General features: G+C 43.5%; 1 protein-coding gene across 2 annotated transcripts; it reads left to right on the top strand.

Moving 5' to 3' along the window:
- The first annotated feature begins 1,121 nt into the window (after nt 1-1,121).
- Nucleotides 1,122-21,290, top strand: cnstb (consortin, connexin sorting protein b). 2 transcript variants are annotated; one of them, XM_063495762.1, is made up of 11 exons: nt 1,122-1,287; nt 6,203-6,701; nt 8,840-8,949; nt 10,711-10,741; nt 12,105-12,191; nt 12,292-12,400; nt 12,974-12,995; nt 13,092-13,155; nt 14,084-14,346; nt 18,765-18,909; nt 19,052-21,290. In XM_063495762.1, exons 2-11 carry the CDS (start codon nt 6,623-6,625, stop codon nt 19,258-19,260), a joined length of 1,119 nt encoding a protein of 372 aa, XP_063351832.1. In that variant the 5' UTR covers nt 1,122-1,287; nt 6,203-6,622; the 3' UTR covers nt 19,261-21,290. The 2 variants fall into 2 exon arrangements, with proteins under 2 accessions (XP_063351832.1, XP_063351831.1); XM_063495761.1 differs by having other exon boundaries at nt 13,089-13,155.
- The last annotated feature ends 670 nt before the right edge of the window (nt 21,291-21,960 follow it).

The raw sequence follows: 21,960 nt of genomic DNA, 5'->3' as shown, positions 1-21,960 counted from the left end.
TTTCATCTGCATAGAAGTGAAAATGCTATGGCTTCTAATGATACTGCCTCGGGAATGGGTTCTGCTAGTAAGTACTGCTGTTTTTTTTACAGCTGTTAGCCTGTGCTAGTGATAATTTTAATGAAGTGGATCTAACATTGTTGGACAGACACTTAGCGAATAAACTCTCAAATCATGTAAGAACATAATCAAAATGTTTATCAGGGAGAATGTGTGATTTTTGGACACCAAGCCTAGTGTACAGAACTTTATAACCAGCTGATATTGTTGTTTAGCTGGCTCCTTGTCTGCTGTCCGGAGACTCGCACGTCTGATCTGATAAGTAATTGCGACAGTATTGGGGATAAATAACCCAGTACGTTTTCAACTGTTAGAGCCCTGACTCAGTTCATGAGATGTGGCTTGAGGTTAAGAGGATGACATTTTATCCACATGCTGGTTGCGATGTCTCTTTCCTTCCCATTTTTGCTTCTTTGCTGAACGGGACCCTTTCTCAGATGATGAACCGCAGGTTCAGTCTGAAGCTGCAGACATGAATTTAAATTTGCCTCCATAACACACAAACACTTGCGAGCTTTCTCCTGCTCCAGCTTTGGTGTACGTGGCAGCTCTGTAGCCACATAGAATGGTGATGTCCATTTAAGTGACTGTATTCAGGATGGTAATAATACTTCTATATTTTTGTAAATTATTCTCATTTTTTGTATATCAAAGACACATTACTATATGTAATTTAAATATAACAGTTTACATTTACAACACATCTGTGCCTAAAGGGCTAAATCTAATTGGTCTTCTCTTAAAAACACAGCGACGGTCTGTCTCGTATAGGGTGTTCAATGAGATCACTAACGGCACAGCAGAGGAGGACGGAGAAAACATCATCGGTCTGATAAATGTAAGTAAGAGTGACAATACAACACAAATTGACGCACACATTTGAAACCATTCTCACTCTAATCCACAGCACGGTTTATCTGCTTTACGTGGCATCATCTGACCGCTTTATGTCGCGTTACATAACCGCTGACACCCAGCCGGGAGCCAGTGCCACACATCTGCCAGGAGATGGCAGCCTCCACCACGCGCTTAAATAAATATATAAAGTTGTCATGAAGCGATGTATGTTTTGCAGTGAGGGGAAGGTGAAAAATCCCCGGATAAGACAGTAAACAAGAAGCATGAGAGAGTGTGAGAAGAGAGAGTGAGGTCTGTGCGGCTGCTGAGAGGAGGAAAACACCGCGACGCTGCTTCATGTGGAGAGAAACACAGAGGCTCCATCCAGCAGTGAGTACACCTCCATCCTGTCCGCCTGCTGTGTCAGTGTGTGACATTAACGTCAGCAGGCTCAGTGTAGTCATTTTAAACCAGATTAAAGACGGGCAGGGCAGCCAAGTGTGAAGAAACGCTTTCTGCAGCGATGTGAAACTACAGGGAGAAGCGCTGAAAAACGCACTAAACTCGGTAGCTTACTTTACAGGCTGACGCGGCGACGCTAGCGTGTTTTTCTTTTTACCTTAGTCTTCCCACGTTAAAGCTCAGGTGAAAAAAAAAAAGCACGAAAATACGTTTAATGAGCGCGAGCGCAACGATGTGCACGTAAACGTCAGAGGCACGTGCACAGGGAGGCACTCGCTGCCACCCACTTGCCGCGCGACACGGGAAGTCAAACATCTGACAGTCAGTCCAAGCTGAACGCGCGCGCATGTCCAGCGACAACTGCGTAACTTTGTCAGGATTACGTAAACGGCCACCTTTCCCTTTGTTAGTGTGCTAACACTGCTGCTCACCTGAGTGTGAGCTGTTCTTAATTATGTCAGAGAAGTCTAAACTTAGGAGCATAGGTGCGTTTGTTATTACGCAATTTATTATGGCACCGACTCACAATATTGTGACGTATTATAGTATTAGAGGGCACACCCTCGGACAAACTAGCACTTGTCAACAGTGGGAAGGAAGAGCTCCATTTTTACAGGTAGAGGTCTCTGACAGAACCAGGCTCAGCGAGGGACAGCCATGTAAATGCTGGAGGAGATATGTTCAGTGCATCATGGGAAGTCCCCATGCAGAGTCTATGGTTCAGGATCGACTGGTTCACACTTAAAAACAAGCTTTACCCAAAAATGGAACTTAGCTACAGAGAAAACATAAAGATGTATTGTTTGAATTCAATTCAATTCAATTTTATTTATACAGTGCCAAATCACAACAACAGTCGCCTCAAGGCGCTTTATATTGTACAGTAGATCGTACAATAATAAATACAGAGAAAAACCCAACAATCATATGACCCCCTATGAGCAAGCACTTTGGCGACAGTGGGAAGGAAAAACTCCCTTTTAACAGGAAGAAACCTCCGGCAGAACCAGGCTCAGGGAGGGGCGGGGCCATCTGCTGTGATTGGTTGGGGTGAGAGAAGGAAGACAGGATAAAGACATGCTGTGGAAGAGAGACAGAGATTAATAACAGATATGATTCGATGCAGAGAGGTCTATTAACACATAGTGAGTGAAGAAGGTGACTGGAAAGGAAAAACTCGGGAATCCCCGGCAGCCTACGTCTATTGCAGGATAACTATGGGAGGATTTAGGGTCACCTGGTCCAGCCCTAACTATATGCTTTAGCAAAAAGGAAAGTTTTAAGCCTAATCTTGAAAGTAGAGATAGTGTCTGTCTCCTGAATCCAAACTGGAAGCTGGTTCCACAGAAGAGGGGCCTGAAAACTGAAGGCTCTGCCTCCCATTCTACTTTTAAATACCCTAGGAACAACAAGTAAGCCTGCAGTGTGAGAGCGAAGTGCTCTAATAGGGTGATATGGTACTACAAGGTCATTAAGATAAGATGGGGCCTGATTATTTAAGACCTTGTATGTGAGGAGCAGGATTTTGAATTCTGGATTTAACAGGAAGCCAATGAAGGGAAGCCAATACAGGAGAAATCTGCTCTCTCTTTCTAGTCCCTGTCAGGACTCTTGCTGCAGCATTTTGGATTAACTGAAGGCTTTTCAGGGAGTTTTTAGGACTTCCTGATAATAATGAATTACAGTAGTCCAGCCTGGAAGTAATAAATGCATGAACTAGTTTTTCAGCGTCACTCTGAGACAGGATATTTCTAATTTTAGAGATGTTGCACAAATGGAAGAAAGCAGTCTTACATATTTGTTTAATATGTGCATTGAAGGACATGTCCTGGTCAAAAATGACTCCAAGGTTCCTCACAGTGTTACTGGAGGCCAAGGTAATGCCATCCAGAGTAAGAATCTGGTTAGATACCATATTTCTAAGATTTTCAGGGCCGAGTACAATAACCTCAGTTTGATCTGAATTAAGAAGCAGAAAGTTAGCGGCCATCCAGGTCTTTATGTCTTTAAGACATTCCTGCAGATTAACTCATTGGTGTGTGTTACCTGGCTTCATGGACAGATAGAGCTGGGTGTCATCAGCATAGCAGTGAAAATGTATGCTATGTCTTCTAATGATGCTGCCTAAGGGAAGCATGTGTAATGTAAACAGAATTGGTCCTAGCACTGAACCCTGTGGAACTCCATAATTAACCTCAGTGTGTGAAGAGGACTCTCCATTTACATGAACATATTGGAGTCTATTAGATAGATATGATACAAACCACTGCAGTGCAGTACCTGTAATACCTACAGCATGTTCCAATCGCTCTAATAGGATATTATGGTCGACAGTATCGAACGCTGCACTGAGGTCTAGCAGGACAAGCACAGAGATGAGTCCACTGTCAGAGGCCATAAGAAGATCATTTGTAACCTTCACTAAAGCTGTTTCTGTGCTGTGATGAGCTCTGAAACCTGACTGAAACTCTTCAAATAAGCCATTCCTCTGCAGATGATCTGTTAGCTGTTTGACAACTACTCTTTCAAGGATGTTTGATATGAAAGGAAGGTTGGAGATTGGCCTATAATTAGCTAAGACAGCTGGGTCTAGAGATGGTTTTTGAGTAAAGGTTTAACTACAGCCAGCTTGAAGGCCTGTGGTACATAGCTGATTATTAGAGATAGGTTGATCATATTTAAGATTGAAGCATTAATTAATGGCAGGACTTCTTTGTAGGAATGGGGTCTAAAAGACACGTTGATGGTTTGGAGGAAGTAATTATTGAAGTTAACTCAGAAAGATCAACTGAAAGATCAGTTTGGTGTTAAGGTTTATAGGGACCTTTTATAAATTCTTAGGTTTGAAATGAGTTCCTTCCAAAATTAGCCGAAGCTATCCACAGAAGTGGGAGAAACAACTATATCCGAAACATCACTGTGTTATGCTGAAGAGATCATCTAGAGCCAGACTGCACTTTGATCTAATACCAGTTTATAACACAAAATGGTTCAGAGTGTGAAGTGTTTTATCATGAACTTTAACTTTTAGAGAGAGCCTGGCATGTAGTTTTGAGGCTTTGTGGTTAACCTGAATGGTCCAGATTAGCAAAGAAACAGCCAAAATTGTACAAATTTATAGAAGTGTTCACACTTGCAGTTTTCCTCAGTATTCCAGCGAGGCCTGTGAAAACTTTTACTTTCACATGACTGTACCTCTTTTCAGCCCTGAGGTCTTTTCAGATTCAAACCACATTTTGATAAGTTTGTTAACTGATTTTTGGACATAGGTGTTAAAATATGTGGTCTGGATCTGCTGATCCTTGTTGAATTTCCATAGCCAGGGATTAGCCAGGTTCCTATTTGGTGACCACCATTATTTTTCTGGCATTAGAAAAGTCTTTTTGTTTTTCTTCTGGCAAATATGACTGGTTCTAGTTTGGGCTCTAGCACTGCTTTGTAGGGAAAACAGATATAAGTGACATTACACAGCAGGTGAAGTCCTGGATTGTCTCTTGAGTGAATGGTGCATGAGTGCATTTGGGTTAGTTGTTTCCTGTTATTTCTAGTCTTGCTAATCTATGCTAAGCTAACTGTGGCACGCCTCAGAACTCCAAGAAAGTGATTCAAATGTAAAATGTCAGAACATCCATTCTCTGCAGTTTATTTCCAAGCACCAGTTAAATTAAAAAAATAAAAGCTAAGCATGAATCCATTAACAAGAGAATTCCCACCTCAACTTTACAATACAGCATTTGGTTTCTCCTAATAGGAATTACAGTGACAGGACAGGTGAGTGACTGTGGAAAAGGTCACAGGTAAATCATGGTGAACATGGTGTAAGAAGCCCTCGGGTCAGGTGTTGCTACCTTGAGAGGGATTGCTAATACTTAAGGCCTGTAAATGCTTGCACCTTACATTTCCCACTCTTATGCAAAACTTGTGCAAAGACAATCTGATGAGGAAAAAAAAAGGATTTCAATGTTAAAGAGATCCTGATTTTCTGTCAAGCACTTGCATCACTTATCAGCAAATCAACTCTTGGCTCTGTATGATGTTACTGAAAGCAGATACCCCGATATGGCCATCTCAGGCACGTAGCTTTGATTCTGAGCCCAGAAGCCCCACCCACTTGCTATTAAAGCTTTCTGAGGGGCAGCCAGTCACAAGAAAGGGGGCTTAGAGGGAGGGTAAAGGAGCTAGAGCAGCTGGTTTCAGAGAGTGCACAGTATAAAAACTGACACATGCAAAACAACACCAGGAGTGAAAATATGGAGCTGTAAATGATTCATACGTCCCTTATTATCAGCTGTGACATAAAATTGAAAGGAAACTTATATTTGTGTCAGTTTGTAGTATTATTCCTATTGTATTGTATACTATATGGACAAAAGTATTGCAGGACCAACACTTTACACCTACAGGGGCTGCGCGGCCACGGACACCTGTGCCAAATCACCATTTTTAAGCCTGCTGATGGCGTGACATTACGCTGCTTTGGTTGGTCCACAGGGCAGGACTTTGTCCCACTACATACAACATGTCACCTGCAGAAATTAGCCCCACTTCCCAAACTGCACTTTCTGTAAGAAGAACTGAGTCTAAAATAGTAATAGTGTACAGAGTGCAGTCTTGGTACTTTTTTGGTCATCCACAGAGGAGCACTGAGCCACCCCTTTGTTAGCTGTCGTGGTTTAGACACAAACACATCCCAGCTAGTTCATGAGAGAGCTGCTGTTTAACCAGCAGTAGTGCTTATATGTAAGTCTCTTTTTCTCTGGTTTGGTATTAAATATGCAAGGCAAGCGTGATGTTTTAATTTGTTTTCTAAAATTCTCCTTATTCTTCCTAATTCTTTTGACAGCTTGACGGGGATGTGGGAAGGAGGCTCCAGGGAATTCTGTGTAAGAGAGAAAAGGGACAAATAAAGCCCACGGGATCGGAGGACTGCAAGAAGCCTGCAAAGGCAGGGAACTGCATCCTTCACAGCCCTGCCTGCTTTCACTGTGGTGGACATTTCAAACCGCTCCGTTCTCGGCCACCCAGGAGAGGTGATGCAGGATTAAATCACATGCTCCCTCAAGAGTGATCCCAAACCACTGCTGAGGCCTCATTCTCCAGCCCTTAAGGTGCTCTTGACTCTTTAGCAGAGGTTGGTGGGATACAAATGTGGAAGAACGCTGATCAACATTAGACACAGTTAATCGTTTTTCAGTGAGGGTGCAGGGGAAAAGGCCCAGCCACGGCCCACGAGAGGCAGACGACTCCTGCAGTGACAGAGGAGATGGGTAACAAAAACACCAAAGGCCCTGAAGCCGAGGCCACACAACGAGACGAAGGGGAACTCATCAGCAGTGCCACGGGTAAAAGGCTTTTGTCTCGATTCTCTTTTAATGTCGTTCACAAAAGCTGCGTGGCTTTTTAAAGTTTGAGCACCTCAGGAGATGTTTTCATTCTGTTCAGTGTCAGCGAGTGTAGGCATTTAAAATGTGTTGCTCAAATATGTGATCGAAATACTTTGTCATGTTCAAATAAAGCGGATTTAGAAAGCAGAGTGAGACCCACAGACCTGCAGAGGACTGCTGATTAAGAGCTTTTCAGCACAGTTTAAAGTCTGTCGTCTGTTGGCAGACCCTGACTTCCCACAGACTGTTATGCTGCAGCAGAAAAGGTAAAGCTTGAGGTGATCTCCACAAAGCTAAGCTTGTAATGTGCTAAACAGCTGCAGCTGATGAGCTGTGTTATCCTGAGCAGCCCTGTACAGCTGCAGCTGATCGTCCTGACTAACTGTAATTGACAGCATCGAGGGGCTCGCAGGCTGTCTGTGACGGTTTGTCAGGTGGCTTTAGGCTCTAAAGTATTCTCTGAGGACGCGACGCACACACACACACACTTACAGTATACTTACTGTATGTTCACTACCAGGAGACTGACACACAAACTTCAAGCCTGTAAACTGCGCCTGAAACGCTGCACTGTGAACTATAAGCTCAGTATTCAAACTTCACTTTTTTGGATACATATTAGTAACTGAGCGTCTGACACGTCGCTGCCTGAGAGCCGTGAGCTAGCAAAGATAAACAAATAAAAATGCTGGAGCTAAGCTAACTCTCAAATAAAAGATGGAGACAGCTTTGATGTCTGAACTACTTTGAACCTGCATTCTTTCGAATGGGCGGGGCATGTGTGTGTGTGTGTGTGTGCGTGTGTAAGAACAGCCTTAACAAACAACCTACACAAACCCTTTTGTGATGCGGTTTAAAGTCTGAGCGCAGCCTGATATTCAGTCTGTTTAGGTTCACACACCAACTCACTTTCTGCACATGCTCAGTGTTTTGCTGTTGTGTCTCTATCGTTCTGTTCTGTCTTTTTTAGCTTTTTTACAGTTTTTGCACAAATTGCACTTTATGCAGTCCTGTATTGATTGTCTGTTATATGTAGCACCATGGTCCTGGAGGAAGGTCGCCTCGTTTCACTGTGTACTGTCCCACTGCTCACATGACTTCACAGTTTGAGTGACGTGCAGTCCTAAAACACCAAGACTGCGATAGCGAAAACACGAAGGTTGATGCTTCCCCACAGTACTGAGCCAAGCTTATACAGCGCATATACATGAAGTCGATGCTGTCTGGGTCGCTGCTATGTTGCACTGTGACACATTTGTGCCAAGACGGGTCCAAGACCGCATCTTCTTACATGCTGTTTTAGCATGCTAATAAGCATTTTAGAACAGATTCACAGGTTCGTGTAAGAGTGGGGCACTTCTCTGTGAAAGAGAATGCTGCACAGGTAATACATGTGCACACTGTACACACAGGTTGTGTGTTGGAAAAAATATTTTTCATGCTGCTTGGGTTTTTTTGTCAGCTGGAGAAAGGAATAGTTAAGCTTTTAAATACATAATAAATGCACTGTTAGTACGAGGAGACTGATCCCACCGTCGTATGGTAGCTATGAAGGGCCCGACTGTGATTAATGATTAGCATACAGACTGTAAACACAGCTACACTGTCGGGTGGCGGTGTAGCCGAGTCCCCGTGTCTGCACTCTTCAGTTTGTTATACGTACTATTCACTATTCTGTCATCTGACTCTTAAAAGTGAAAATTGTCTGAGTGTAGCTTAGCTGTTCATCGTAATTACAGCTGTTGTCGCGTACACACCAGAGTGGACTGCTTTGAGTCAAGCTTGCATCTCTTTGTTAGACGCCCTCCTCCTGATGGACTTCCAGATTCTTTTGGATCGTAGGTTTTCTGTCATTAGGTTTCCGACAGAGACCTAAACCTGATGGCATAGTGGTGACATCACAGGATGAGGCCACTTGAGAAAGCTTCTCCACGGCATTCAAGAACTGGTTTACAGACTTTGAAACTGGTAATAATCCAGACAACAAGTTTTTTTGCCTTTCTGCAGCTGACCGGTCACACTAAAATATTGAGAAAACACTGAAATATTACTGATTTTATCATTTTTCATATCATGTCTGTGCTTCGTGTTTTTAGAAAGTGTCTCCAGAGATGAATCACACGGCCCCACCCCAGAGCTGCTGGCCTCCCTGCAATCCCTCGGAGAAAACAACGACTACACGCTGCTGCCACACTCCTTGCACCAGGTGTGTGATGGTTTGAGAGCACCTGTGAAGAATATTCTCCTTTAGCATCCAGAGGGAATTCTCAGTGTCTTTATTTAGTCTGTGTGCGAGAGTGTGCTTACATCCACAGCACGTCCCTCGCTGTGCCCTGGTTGCACAGTCTGTGTGAGTGAACACAGCAAATCTCAGAGCCGGTGTTTGGCGAATGCGTCAGTGTAGCTCGTTACATTTACAAATGGCGTGCAAATGAAAGCTGTGGCTGTGTTTATTGTTTAAAGGGTCAGCTATTTGAAAGTGTTCTGCAGCGCAGGTGTAGGATCTGAACTGGCAGCCCCCCACCCCCCATCTGTGTTCAGCACACATGCTAATTAGAAGCCCGATGAATACAGTGAGGTTTCAGCCCTGTGTTCGCTTTAAAAGGATCCTCGTGCAGTACTTTTCCTGTCACTGTTCCCTAACAACACTCACAACACGGTTCATTTGTTTCAGCTACTGCACTCGTTTGCTGTGCAGCCGGCTGCAGCTGAAACAAAGGGGAAGCTGTTTTGCTTTAAATTCTCATAATGGAAAGGAGAGCCAGGGCATTTCATCCAGAGACAGAATCAGCTGACGTGTAGATTCAAGTTGTTTCGGCAAGTCCGCTGAAAATACAATTCTGTTGTTGTGAGGGATGCCACAGAGGCAGTAAATATACATTTAGCAGAAACGTGTCATAAATGCTGCTACCTGCTGTTTCAGAGCACTGAATATGTCATTAAATATATTTGTCTAAAAGTAAAGATAAAGAACTCGATCACAGCTACAAAGGCAAACACAGCTAATAAGAAAATGTTGGAATTATCTGGATTTTGTGGGATAGAAAGGTTTCTGCTCTCATACACAGATCATTGAAAAATAATGAATTAATGTTTAATGTGAGAATCTGCTGGGTTTTAGTAGATTACAGTGGATACACAATAGTGCAGGTTTTATCGAAGAGCAGCGCTGCTGTCTCTGTTATTGCCAAAAAAGATGGAGGACAGCTGTGTTTAAAGGGTGGGGTCTCTCACTGTTGGGACTGTTTGTGTGTCGGGCATGACGTTCCTGCTGCTTATTGCTGTTCCCATTAGGAACAAGTTCACAGGAATGCTGACACATGCATGCTCTTTACCTGCATATCAGTGCCAACATTATAGGGACGGCTGTAAATCCAGATGAAGTGACCACATCTTTTTTATCAAAATGTCATCTTCAAAAGACCCAACAAACACTTTCTGGCACTCTTCCGGATGTTGGAACTCATGAACAGGAGGGCTGGACGAGGAAAAGGCTTCACATCTGGCCAGATACTGAACTGCTGTCTGTTTGAAATTCAGAGTCTTCACTAGATGATCCTCTGTGTGATTTATGCTGCTCATTTGTTTCTAATCATAAGCAATTGTTTGCAATCAGATTCTCCTACTAGTGTTTGAGATGGACTTAAAGGCATCTGTGAGGCAGAAACAGCCCAAAGAGGTACGCCACCACCGACCATAAGCTGCTGCATGTGACTGTTTGTTTCTCAGGTCGTCTCCGTGGCGGTGCTTCCTGGTAGAGGAGATCATGTGACCCTCGTCTTTGAAAGGATTTAGTGCGACTCAAACAGAAACATACATTCAGTTAGGCCCCACATGTAGAGTAAGAGTAGCTGAAGCTCTGCTTCACAGATGGATGACGACGTGTCAGTGAAATTCTGACTTGTGTAATTTTGTGTAAAGTGCCTTCTGTCTAATGAAGCATCTTTTTTCCTGTCTTTTCTTTTAGATTGCAGAGGCCTACTCACTTAAACAGGACTGTATCCTTTCAAGGGCACGGACAGCTGATGTCTCATTGTGACACTTGCAGTCAGTCACTAGTGTTTTGTAACTGAATCATAACCGAGCTCGACCGGCAGGCATTATAATTAAAAAGGGTTTAGGAGCATGTGCAGTACGTACCCTCACCTCGTGTTTACCTTAGCGAGGAGATAAGGATTTACAAGTTGTGGCTTCTTCCACTTTGGGGCTGGGCGGCTTACAGGGTCAAAGGTAACACTGCTGAGCAAACTTTGTTATAATTGAAATGTGGAGGGCAGAAAACCTCTGTAAGGTTTCGTCTTTCTCTTTGTCGACTTAATGCGGTTTTCTGTGTCTCTCAGGCGATGGGTGTTCCTCATGTTTTGGCTTTAGGCCCAAGGGGCTCGCAGTGTTTCCTCCTGCTCTGTTTGTGCTGTTGCTGTGGTAACAGCTATGGGCTGTCTCGCTGTAAGGAGTGTGGTGTGTACGTAATGAGTTTATGTGTGAGGAGACAAGAAAAGAGCCGCAGAAACGGACAGAGGTCCTGATTTATCAGAAAAGGATGAAGTCTGTGAGACAAAGAGAAACACGTCCTGCAGAGAAAGCACAGCAGAAACAACAAAGGGAGCTTTGGATCATGAACACATCACGGCTAAAAAAACTGAAGTGAATGTAGAGCATGAAAACATAGATTCTTGCTTTTTTAAAGGTCATGTGGTCACATTTGTCTTGGCTGACGGGTAATTTAACCCTCAGCTGGCAGGAGGCGTGTTTCTCTGTCACTGTGTTTCATATTTAGCTGATGTTGTTACACCAAATGACATAAATCCCAAAGTTGCTATTTGTTCTAACTGACCTTTAGACTCTAAGCTTATTGATGCCCTTCACTTTGCAGTGCGTGTGCGTCTTTTGTTCCTTCTGTTGTTTTGTTTCCTGAAAGCTGCCTGTCATCGGTCACCAGCTTTCTGAATTTATCTAAAATTGCATTAAAACAGGTGAATTGAAGCAGTTTGTTTTGTCCAAATAATTTCGAGCATGTCAGGACTTAATATTCACTTCATAAAACAGCCGACAATTCAATTTCCTAGTAATTAACATGTAGTTGTTACAAATTTGACGTATTAGCAAAGATGGTATGGTGAAAGTATTTTTAACTGATGGCTGTTAGGGACACAGCTAGTGTTACAGAGCGTATTGACCTCCTTAAATACACCATGCTTTTTGTGTTATGGCTTTTATTATAGGATAGTAATATTGTAGTCAGTCTTAATTAATTTAAATGTCATGAGACATCATCTGTATTATGAAGTGCTGCCCAAGTTGATCAGAGATGTTATTTTAGGAGCCAGTGTGTGTTGTGTCTTTAACTGGTCGTGCTGCCAGACCAGTGGGCCATCCAGTTCTTACAGCTAGAGAAGCTCTACCATGAACGCCTGCTCTCCAACCTCACAGTCCTGCAGGAGAACTGGGGTTTGGCATCTTATCAGTCCTAAAAAACACACACAACATATTCTTGTGGCAAAATGAAACTGCGTGTGATTTGCGTGTACCTGCACTTATGTGTTCGCAGAGAGCCAAGGGAGGGAGAAGGACAGCGGCAGCAGCTCGCCTGCTGAGACAGACGGCATGAGCGAGAAACACTTTGAGACGCTGAGCCAGATGTGCAGAACTCACCTCAGGTAAACCACAGTGGGACACTCTCTTTGATGTGGCTCCGCTCATACACAGACAGCAGAGAGTCGAGCAGCTCTCAGTGTCTGAAGTCAATTCTTTTCCAGTCATTCCCTCCTCATCGCTGTCACACACAAAGCTTTTAGCACCAATTTTGCTTTAACAATCTGCTGCTATCTTTGTCTCTCTCACGAGGACAAATCAAGAAGTTGAGACTGAGCCACAGTATCGATGATGCATGAGGATAGAGGGAGGAATGAAAATCAATTTTAATAAGTGTAAATATGAATATCGATATTGCAGGAAAGGCACCAAAGATTTGCCCTGTAGATTCATTTCCGCTCGATGCAGACAGACACCAGGAGTTTGCACGCCAGACGCTGGTGGGTCACGCTCTGATCCAGCTGGTATGTTACTGCAGGCCAGAGTCTCTGCAAGCAGGAGGATGTAGTTTGACTGAAGAACAGATGAGAGCCTGACAAAGGTCTAAAATTGTTTTCTCATAAGTTCAGTAATATATTAACGTCCTCTCCTCCTCTTTTCTCCTGCTGCCTGCCTGGTCTGTGTTTGGAATCACTCAGACCATCCATCAGTGTGGAACAGGTAGGACAGACCAGCAGCCGGGCTGTTCAGGCTGTTTAGGCTCAATTTAAGACCTTTACTTCGCATTAAAGTTGTCGACTATGTTTCAATCAGCAGAACAAGCTCAACACGACACTCGCAGACGTTCAGACCAAAGCACTACAGCCGCATCATGATGAAGGTAAACATGTATCTCTGTTCATAACTGATACCAAAGAATCACCACAGATGATGATGTGTTTAGAAGTGTGTACTCTATGCTGCGTGCCACATGTTCAGCAGCCTGACAGCAACATTTATGGCAGCTTTCAGTGACACTTTGGTGTATTTTACATTAAAAAATAACTGCAGTGAGCTAACTTTAGATATGACGTTTGACTTTACAGTTGAACAAAAGTAATAAGATAAGAAGAACTTTATTTATCCTGAGGGAAATTCTTTTGTCACACACATGCTCAGCAAGAGAGACAGAGGAGCAGAGTAATAAGATATACAATAATGCAATAATAAATAATTATGTATATTGTTACTCAGCATAGGGGCAGCACAGTTCCACGGTGGTTAGCACTGTTGCCTCACAGCAAGAAGGTCCTGAGTTCAATTCCATCATCAGGCCAAGGTCTTTCTGTGTGGAGTTTGCATGTTCTCCCGTGGGTGGGTTCTCCCCGGGTACTCCGGCTTCCTCCCACCGTCCAAAGACATGCACTTAGTGGGGATAGGTTAATTGATGCCCATAGGTGTGAATGTGAGCGCGAATGGCTGTCTGTCTCTGTGTGTTAGCCCTGTGTTAGCCCCCCGCCTCTCGCCCTATGACAGCCGGGATTGGCTCCAGCCCCCCGCGACCCTGAAAAGGATAAGTGGAAGCAGACGGATGGATTACTCAGCATTTTGCAAAATGTAAGAAATAGGAAAAATATCATAGCGTGAGTAAAGTAATGTGGTAATATCGTACCCTGCTGAGTTCACCTTTGGGTGCTGAGGTAAACCTTGTGTTTGTGAACTAATGAGACGGTGTGGTAATTAGATTTTCACCTATGCAACCAAAACAATGCACAATGAGCGCATCGTGGCAAAGTGGAAGTCATACGATTTTTCCATTTCCGTTCCAGCCAACACGTCAGAAACTACGCACCAGGAGGAAGTAAAGGAACACAGCTTGATTTTGGAGTCAGAGCATTCATCACCGCAGACGGGCTGTGAGGAGGAGGACGGAGATACATGTGAGGAAGGGCAGGAAGTAGAAGAAGAAGAAGAAGAAGAAGAGGAGCAGTGTGAGGAGACGCCAGAAGAGGAAGAGGTGAAAGTGGAGTGGCCAACAGGAGTACCTCAGGCATCAGACAAGGACCTGGCCAAACTGTCCCACAAGGAGGGGGTAGGACTGCACTTTAGCTGCCTTTACACCCCCGTTAGCACCACTCGAGGATATGAAATGACAACAAATGAGTATGTTGTCAGATATTAAATTAATATACTGTACTGCGCAAAAGTCTTGAGCCACTCGTTATTTCTTGATATTTTGTAAGAAAATGGGAATGAAGACGACAGAGTTTGTACAATTCTAGCAGGATTTTTTTCCTGTTTTTAAGGACATGACTTTCAGATTCTGTTTATGTGCTGCAGATGGGTTTTTATCTCTGCTACTTTCCTCAAAGGTTTTAGTGTCACGTTGCACACCACGTGCCACGTTTGGGATGATAGCTCTTTGGGAATCACCTCGTTGGGGCAAAACTAGCACTTTAGACCTATCAGGCATTTTTCATAGACTCAACTGAAGAAAGGGGAAAACCATTTTATGGAAAGCTGCTGGTAACAAAGTGTCTAAAGATACCATTTAAAATTGGTTCATTGCTGTTGTCTTTTGTCTGTAGACACAACACTGGCTCATCGCGTGAGTTAGATGCTTTTTTGTGCTTGAATGATTCATAGGTCCGTGTTAGGTCAAAAACAAGGATAAAGATTCCTCTGAAAACGAGGAACAAGGTACAAGTTAAGGTTGGGCGATTGGACAAATATATCGACTATCGATGAAAGGCTGAGCCCATCGGCGATTACTGGACTGACGATTGTTGGTTGGAAAGTTTTTACATATCGCCCAACCCTAGTACAAGTCTGACGCTCAAAGCAAAACATAAAGAAATTAGGATTGGCTCAAGACTTTTGCACAGTACTGCATTGGCACGAATATATTTTCACTTTCCATCCAACACCCTTCATTTATTTCCTTTTCCTTCCTGGCTTGTTTCCTTTATCCTTTCCATCAAAGTCCGCCTGCAGGAAGAAATTCCACATGCTGAGCAGCTCTCTGTTCTTCCTTGGGCACTCCCACCAATCATATCCGTCATCCCTGAATGAGACCTTCATCATTTTTCTGTTGAGAAAGCCTCCACCCATGTTCACTGGTGTGGCCTCACACTTGGGATGTCCACCCTGCCAAGTGTGTTAGATTATTGAGCCAAGACATCATGTTCTGGCTGAAGGGGCCTGGTTCCTGCAGAGGTGGGGATGTAATCACAGGATCCAGGCCTTGCATTGATGGCTTCGGGATCATGGCTCATTTAACTAGAAAGCATCCCTTTCTATCAAATTTCACACGGTTTTGAATGCTTTTCATCAGCAATATTTGTACTTCCTTACATGGTAAATGGCCTGTATTTGTATAGCACTTTACTTAGTCCCTAAGGACCCCAAAGCGCTTTACACATCCAGTCATCCACCCATTCACACACACATTCACACACTGGTGATGGCAAGCTACATTGTAGCCACAGCTGCCCTGGGGCGCACTGACAGAGCACTGACGAGCCTGGGCTCGAACCGGCAACCTTCCGATTACAAGACGAGCTGCCAACTCTTGAGCCACGATCGCCTCTCTAAACAATTACATGACTCATTTTATAAATTCATTAGTAACATGGAAATTCTGACTCAAAACCCTCCAAAATGTCACGACAAACGTTGTGTGACTTGGACAAATTATTTATATGTTTTGACTAAACGCTGCGATGAGCTTAGGCAGCACGTTGGCTGGCTCGGAGAGCTCCACAGCTCTTTCTTACGCCCTGTCTTTTATACAAATATAACACTGTCGAACTTTTAATCCCTGGTGGAAAAATTGTTACCCATTTTAGCCAATAGGTGAACCTATATAGATTTCAATTTGTGATGATTACTGGGTGAATGTTGGCCCTGAAGTGGTTAGAAAATTGCAGTTTGTCTTACAGCCAATCAGTGGGTGGATTTTTTTAACAAATGTTAAACTTGTGGGTGCAGGGCGGGGTGTAACTACTGAGACTGACAGTTGTAGTGACACAGGAAATCGTAGCCAATCCTGTCTGCTGAGGTTCACCTCAGCTAATTCCTGCCTGTGAAATGGACCTTTCCATTGTGATTGTGTTGTTGGTGCTTTCTAAAGCATCTTTCATGAAGCTGTGATGAATAACATGGCTTCATTGATGGCCCCGCCCCTCTGTGAGCCTGGGTCTGCCAGAGGTTTCTACCTGATAAAAGGGAGTTTTTCCTCCCCACTGTTGCCAAGTGCTTGCTCACAGGGAAATGTCCAATTGTTGGGATTACCTCTGTATTACTGAAGAATCTTTACCTTACGATATAAGTAAAGTTCCAGTATTTTGTACATAAGTTACTTGGCATTAAAGGTAGCTAAGCAGGCATGAGTATCTCGTGCACCTTTATCAGTCCAGCTTGGTAACCAAGCTTCTGAGTTGATAACTTAGCACTCTCCACTGCTGTTGAAATATGGTCCCTTTGGGTCCACAAAAACAGTATGGTAGCAGGTAAAGCTCCAAATTAGCTTTGTCCCTTTTTGGATAAAGTCTGTGGTCGCGAGAGAGTAAATGCTGGCAACCTTGGCGAGTTTTCCTCTAGTATAATTATGAGATTGGAATTTGTGGTTTTGAGTGAATTCTTTTAGATGAGAACAAGGACAAAAGATTTATCAAACCATATGTTTTCCCCCATAATGTCTGATCCTGGCTGTATTTGTGTCCCAGAGTGTGCAAAAAGTTCTGTCTGTATAGAGTTAACTGTGACCAGTGGAACATCGAGTACGCCGCTAACAATGTGGCCTCACACAGTAAATAAAGGCAGGCGCTGATGAGGCTGACTGTTCACTGTCACTGCAAATGGACCCTCTGTGCTGGATAAAGATGGTGAAAGCAGTTCCTCCCTCTGACCCTTCGAATACTTAGCTTGCCCAATCGTGACTTCCTCCTGAAACACATTATTCAGGCCAACACAAAGAATAATGTCTGCTTCTGTGTGTGCAGCTGTGTGTCTGCTTCTCCCACTTCCAAAATCATAAATCACAACTAAATTTTAAAATGTTCACATCCAAAGCTGTAGATGCTTATAATCACAGGCTTGAATGCCACGACAGTGCTTCTGCTTTGATTAAACTAAAACGACTAATTCGACTCAGGCACTGGTGAAAAAAAGTTAAATGTATGTGAATGAATGTTTTCCATTTCCACTTTCACCAAGGTCTTGCTCATAGGGGGTCATCTGATTGTTGGGCTTTTCTCTGTAGCATTTTACAGTATAAAGTGCTAATGTTTCCGTTTTGGTGAGTAAAGTTTTATCAGTATGTTACTTTTAAAAAGCAGGTATGTGTATCTGTTGCACCTTTATGAATGCAGCAAGGAAGCAACTGCTGCTGCCAATCTGGGAAGGACTGTAAGACGATTTGCAAACATTTTGAATTTTACAGCGAGAAAAAGATTATTCACTAGAAAACTTTGTAGACTGTTGTTAATCAGAGGTGGTTGTCTCAGTAAATTCACCCCAAGTTCAGACTGTGCAGTGCTCAGAGAAATGGCAAAAACCCGCAAGAGCTACAGCTCAAGACTCTCCAGTTCCAGCATGTTAAATGTTAAAGTTCATGGCAGCACAGTTGGAAAAAGACTGATGAAGTCTGGTTTGTTTGAAAGGAGAAACACTTCTCTCAAATAAAAGAACATGGCAGCACAGCTTAAGACTGCTTAAGCTGGTTTTGAATAAACCACAAGACTTCTGGAACGATGTCCTCTGGAGATGTTTGTCCATAACGCACAGCAGCACACAGTTTGGCAAAAACCTAATACAGCAGATTGGCACAAACACCTCACAGCAACCGTCAAGCCCGGTGGAAAAGGGCTTATCGTTCCGGCTTTGAATTGCAGGGTGAAACTGAGCGATGAATCTCAGCAGCAAAAGAATCAAGATGTTGGATTGGCCCAGTCAAGGTTCAAATGTCAGCCTGACTGAAATGCTGTGCATTAATGGATGCTCACAGAAAAGTGGACCAAAGTTCATATTTCCTCCACAGCAGTGTGAGAGACCATAAAGTCATGCAGAAAATCATTACTTCAACGTAATGCTGCTAAAGGTGGCTCTACAATCACAGGATGTACTGAGAACTTCAGTGTTTGTGCACATAATGTTTAATTGCATTATCATTTTGCGTTTTGCCTTCACAAACCGCTCCAGCTCATTGGACGAGACGCTCAGCGTTGTTACAAAGTAATAATGGTGTTACTGCCTGTGCTTGTTGGCCTGTCAGCCTAATTCTTCTTTATTTTAGCACATTCATCAGAATCAGAAGTGATACTAATAATAATGGACTGATACCCACTAACTCTGCGTTTAAAGGTTTCCTCCTTTAATATCCCCAACATGCACAGAACTGCTGAACGTGACGATCATAAAGGGATCTTTTCATTGTTTTTGTCCACATGACCACACTCCCCAAAGCTGCTGTACTTCCTTCTTTATGTTCTGTCTCTGTGTCTCCTTCAGAGCTCGTCCCCAGACGGTCTGGTTTCCATCCTGAAAAGGAGGAGAGCATCGCTGGACGGGTTACCTCCCCCAAGCAATACTACTAATAAACAAAATTCCAAACGCAAAGTTCGGTTCAGTGAGCCGGAGGACGGGAGCGAGCACGGTACAGTTAGAGCTTCTTCTTCTGCTGCTGCTGCTGCAGTTTATTTCAGATAGAAATGGAATTTAAAATGTTTCATGTTTGATGATGAACTCTGCATGCCACGGAGGATCTGACATAGCATTGGTCCCTTTCTTCCTTACAGATGAGGTGGGCGGAGATTCCTGCCTAATCCTGCTGTTGCTGTGCCTCGTTACTGTGGTGATCAGTGTAGGTGGGACTGCGCTCTACTGCACCCTGCTGGACACTTACTCCAACATCTGCACCGATTTCACTCACAATGTCGACTTTTATGTCATGAACGTGCGGAGGCTCGTTGAAGGGCTCGGGCGCTGGCTGCCCTTTCGGACTTAACACCCTTAATCTGCGTTATCCATCGTCCAGACAAGAACTCCCAACAATGAGCGGCTGCAGCCGTGAGCTAACATGACGGCGCGGGGACGAAATGTTTAAAGCTTTGATTTCTTCGACCATGACTGAAGAGGCGTTTAAACAAAGGATACTTGTGAATTGTAATTAATAACTACACTGGTGCTTGTAGCAACACCGTACGGTAAAGTGGTCCGAATTTCACCTCAGAATCAAAACGTGGTGACGTGTGCATGTAAGCATTTAAAAAAATACTTGTTTACTACGATCTGTGTGGTTGCTATAGATACCACACGAGAGGGCTCACGTGTCTGTTTATATAAAATCAGCAGTGCTCCGCTCTCGTTTGTAGCAGCAGCTGTAACTTTTGATCAATTTGTCTCATAAGTTCCAGATTTTTGTTGTTTTATTTGTACTTGTGTAGAGAAAAGCTGTCGTTCAAATCAACAGGATCATATGTGTGTGTGTTTTTAGGATGATCAACCAAATAATGATTTTCCAGCCCTCCCACTTTTTATTTCATATTACCTTTATTCTGCTATCGATAGTATGGAGGACCAAAAATGCCAAAATATAAAACCATATAGAAATAAAAGACTCAGAGAATGAGTTAATGTGTCCCAAAGCTTCTTTTTGTTCTACATCATTATGCAAATTACTGCAGGAGTGATATTTATCTCAGCAGTGGCTGCCAACGATCGTCAATTCATTTGCATCATCTGCAAACTGGTGCAGAAATGTGAAGTAAAATTCACATTGAAAGGGAATAAAGTTTAAAAAATACCTTAATGAATGCAAAATTAAATGCCAAGCTAAATATTAAGGAAAGTTATGATTATTATAACAATTATAAGGATCTATATTTTACTTAATATTTTTCATGATACTTCATACCTTTTTGCTTAAGTTATTATTTTGGCAGGTTTGGTCCTCCACACTGTAAGGGGTAATAGCTGTGCGCTTACCTCCATTCTTGTGGTTATTCTCTATGTTTCTCTTATTGTAATATGACCAGATGAAGAAGAAATGTTAGACTGTGCTACACTAGAACCCTATTCAAAATAATTGCAGCATTTCATAATCCACATTGATGAAGCTTTAAATGTAGATTGAGGGAGAGTGGTTGGAAATTCTGCAGACTTCTTTGTGGTCATCACGGTTTGCCATGTGCTGGTTAGTAACTTGAGAGCTGCTCCACAATCTCAGGCACTTTCCCTGTGTCCATACTTTAGGTGCTCGATGTTTTCATGGTTATGTGTACATGTGTGAACCTCTGTTCTAAGTCATGATTTGTGATTACAAACAGGTCCTGAATTCTACTGAAAGAGAGAAAAGGACTGTGTCTGCATCTGGGACCAGATCAAGTTCAAAAACAGGCATGAGCTTTATGGAGCAGCAGTTGTGTTTTTTGGCTGGTTCAAGCAACACAACAGAAACACACCTGTAGACTGTGTATGTGACTGGAACCGAGAACATGAAAGCATGCTCCTTTATCATTCCCTTTATATGAACATTTTTATCTTCTCTTTCCTTTCCAACTTCAGATGTTACAAAGTGACAAACGCTGCCTCTGTGTTGTCAGTGTGGATATGTTTACCAACAAGTGTTGCATTATGCAATCCGCCTTTATGTTTCTACATGTCTGTTTATTTGTGTCCACAAGGGAATACAAAAACGATTAAATAACAAACAGCAACCATTGTTTCCTTTTTATGGTTACAACAAACAAACAAACAAAAAATAAAGATTTGTGGTCAATTGTGATTTACGTGGATGTTTATATAGATCTTTGATCATTTCCCTTTGTGTAAAATCAGCAGCTACAGGCCGGTAGCCCTGACATCGCATCTGATGAAGACCCTCGAGAGGTTGGTTCTAAACCATCTGCGCCCCCTGGTGAGGTCTTCATTGGATCTGCTGCAGTTTGCTTACCAGCCTGGCATTGGGGTGGAGGACGCCATCATCTACCTCCTGCACCGAGCTCTGACTCACCTGGAGAAGCCTGGAAGCACTGTGAGGATCATGTTCTTTGATTTCTCCAGTGCTTTCAACACCATCCAGCCACGACTTCTGAGGGACAAGCTGGAGCTATCGGGAGTGGACCACCACATGTCCCAGTGGATACTGGACTACCTCACAGAACGCCCACAGTATGTGAGGTCACAGGGCTGTGTCTCTGACACGCTGGTCTGCAGTACGGGGGCCCCACAGGGAACTGTGCTGGCACCGTTCCTCTTCACCCTCTACACTGCAGACTTCTCCATCAACTCCCCACGCTGCCACCTACAGAAGTTCTCTGACGACTCTGCCATAGTCGGCCTCATCACAGGTGAGGACGACTCGGAGTACAGACAGTGGACTCAGAGTACAGACAGTGGACTCTGGATTTTGTAGACTGGTGTCAGCAGAACCACCTGCTGATCAACGCCGGAAAAACCAAGGAGTTGGTGGTGGATTTCCGGAGACGCAGACCCACCACACTGACACCGGTGAACATCCAGGGAGTGGACATTGAGATAGTGGACTCTTATAGGTACCTGGGTGTTCACCTGAATAATAAACTGGACTGGAGCCACAACACTGATGCTCTTTACAGGAAGGGTCAGAGCAGACTCTACCTGCTGAGGCGGCTGAGGTCATTTGGAGTCCAGGGAGCGCTTTTAAAGACCTTCTATGACTCTGTGG

The sequence above is a fragment of the Pelmatolapia mariae genome, linkage group LG15, assembly GCF_036321145.2.
Source record: "Pelmatolapia mariae isolate MD_Pm_ZW linkage group LG15, Pm_UMD_F_2, whole genome shotgun sequence".
In the NCBI taxonomy this organism is placed as follows: domain Eukaryota; kingdom Metazoa; phylum Chordata; class Actinopteri; order Cichliformes; family Cichlidae; genus Pelmatolapia; species Pelmatolapia mariae.
This window is presented reverse-complemented; position numbering and strand designations above follow the sequence as displayed.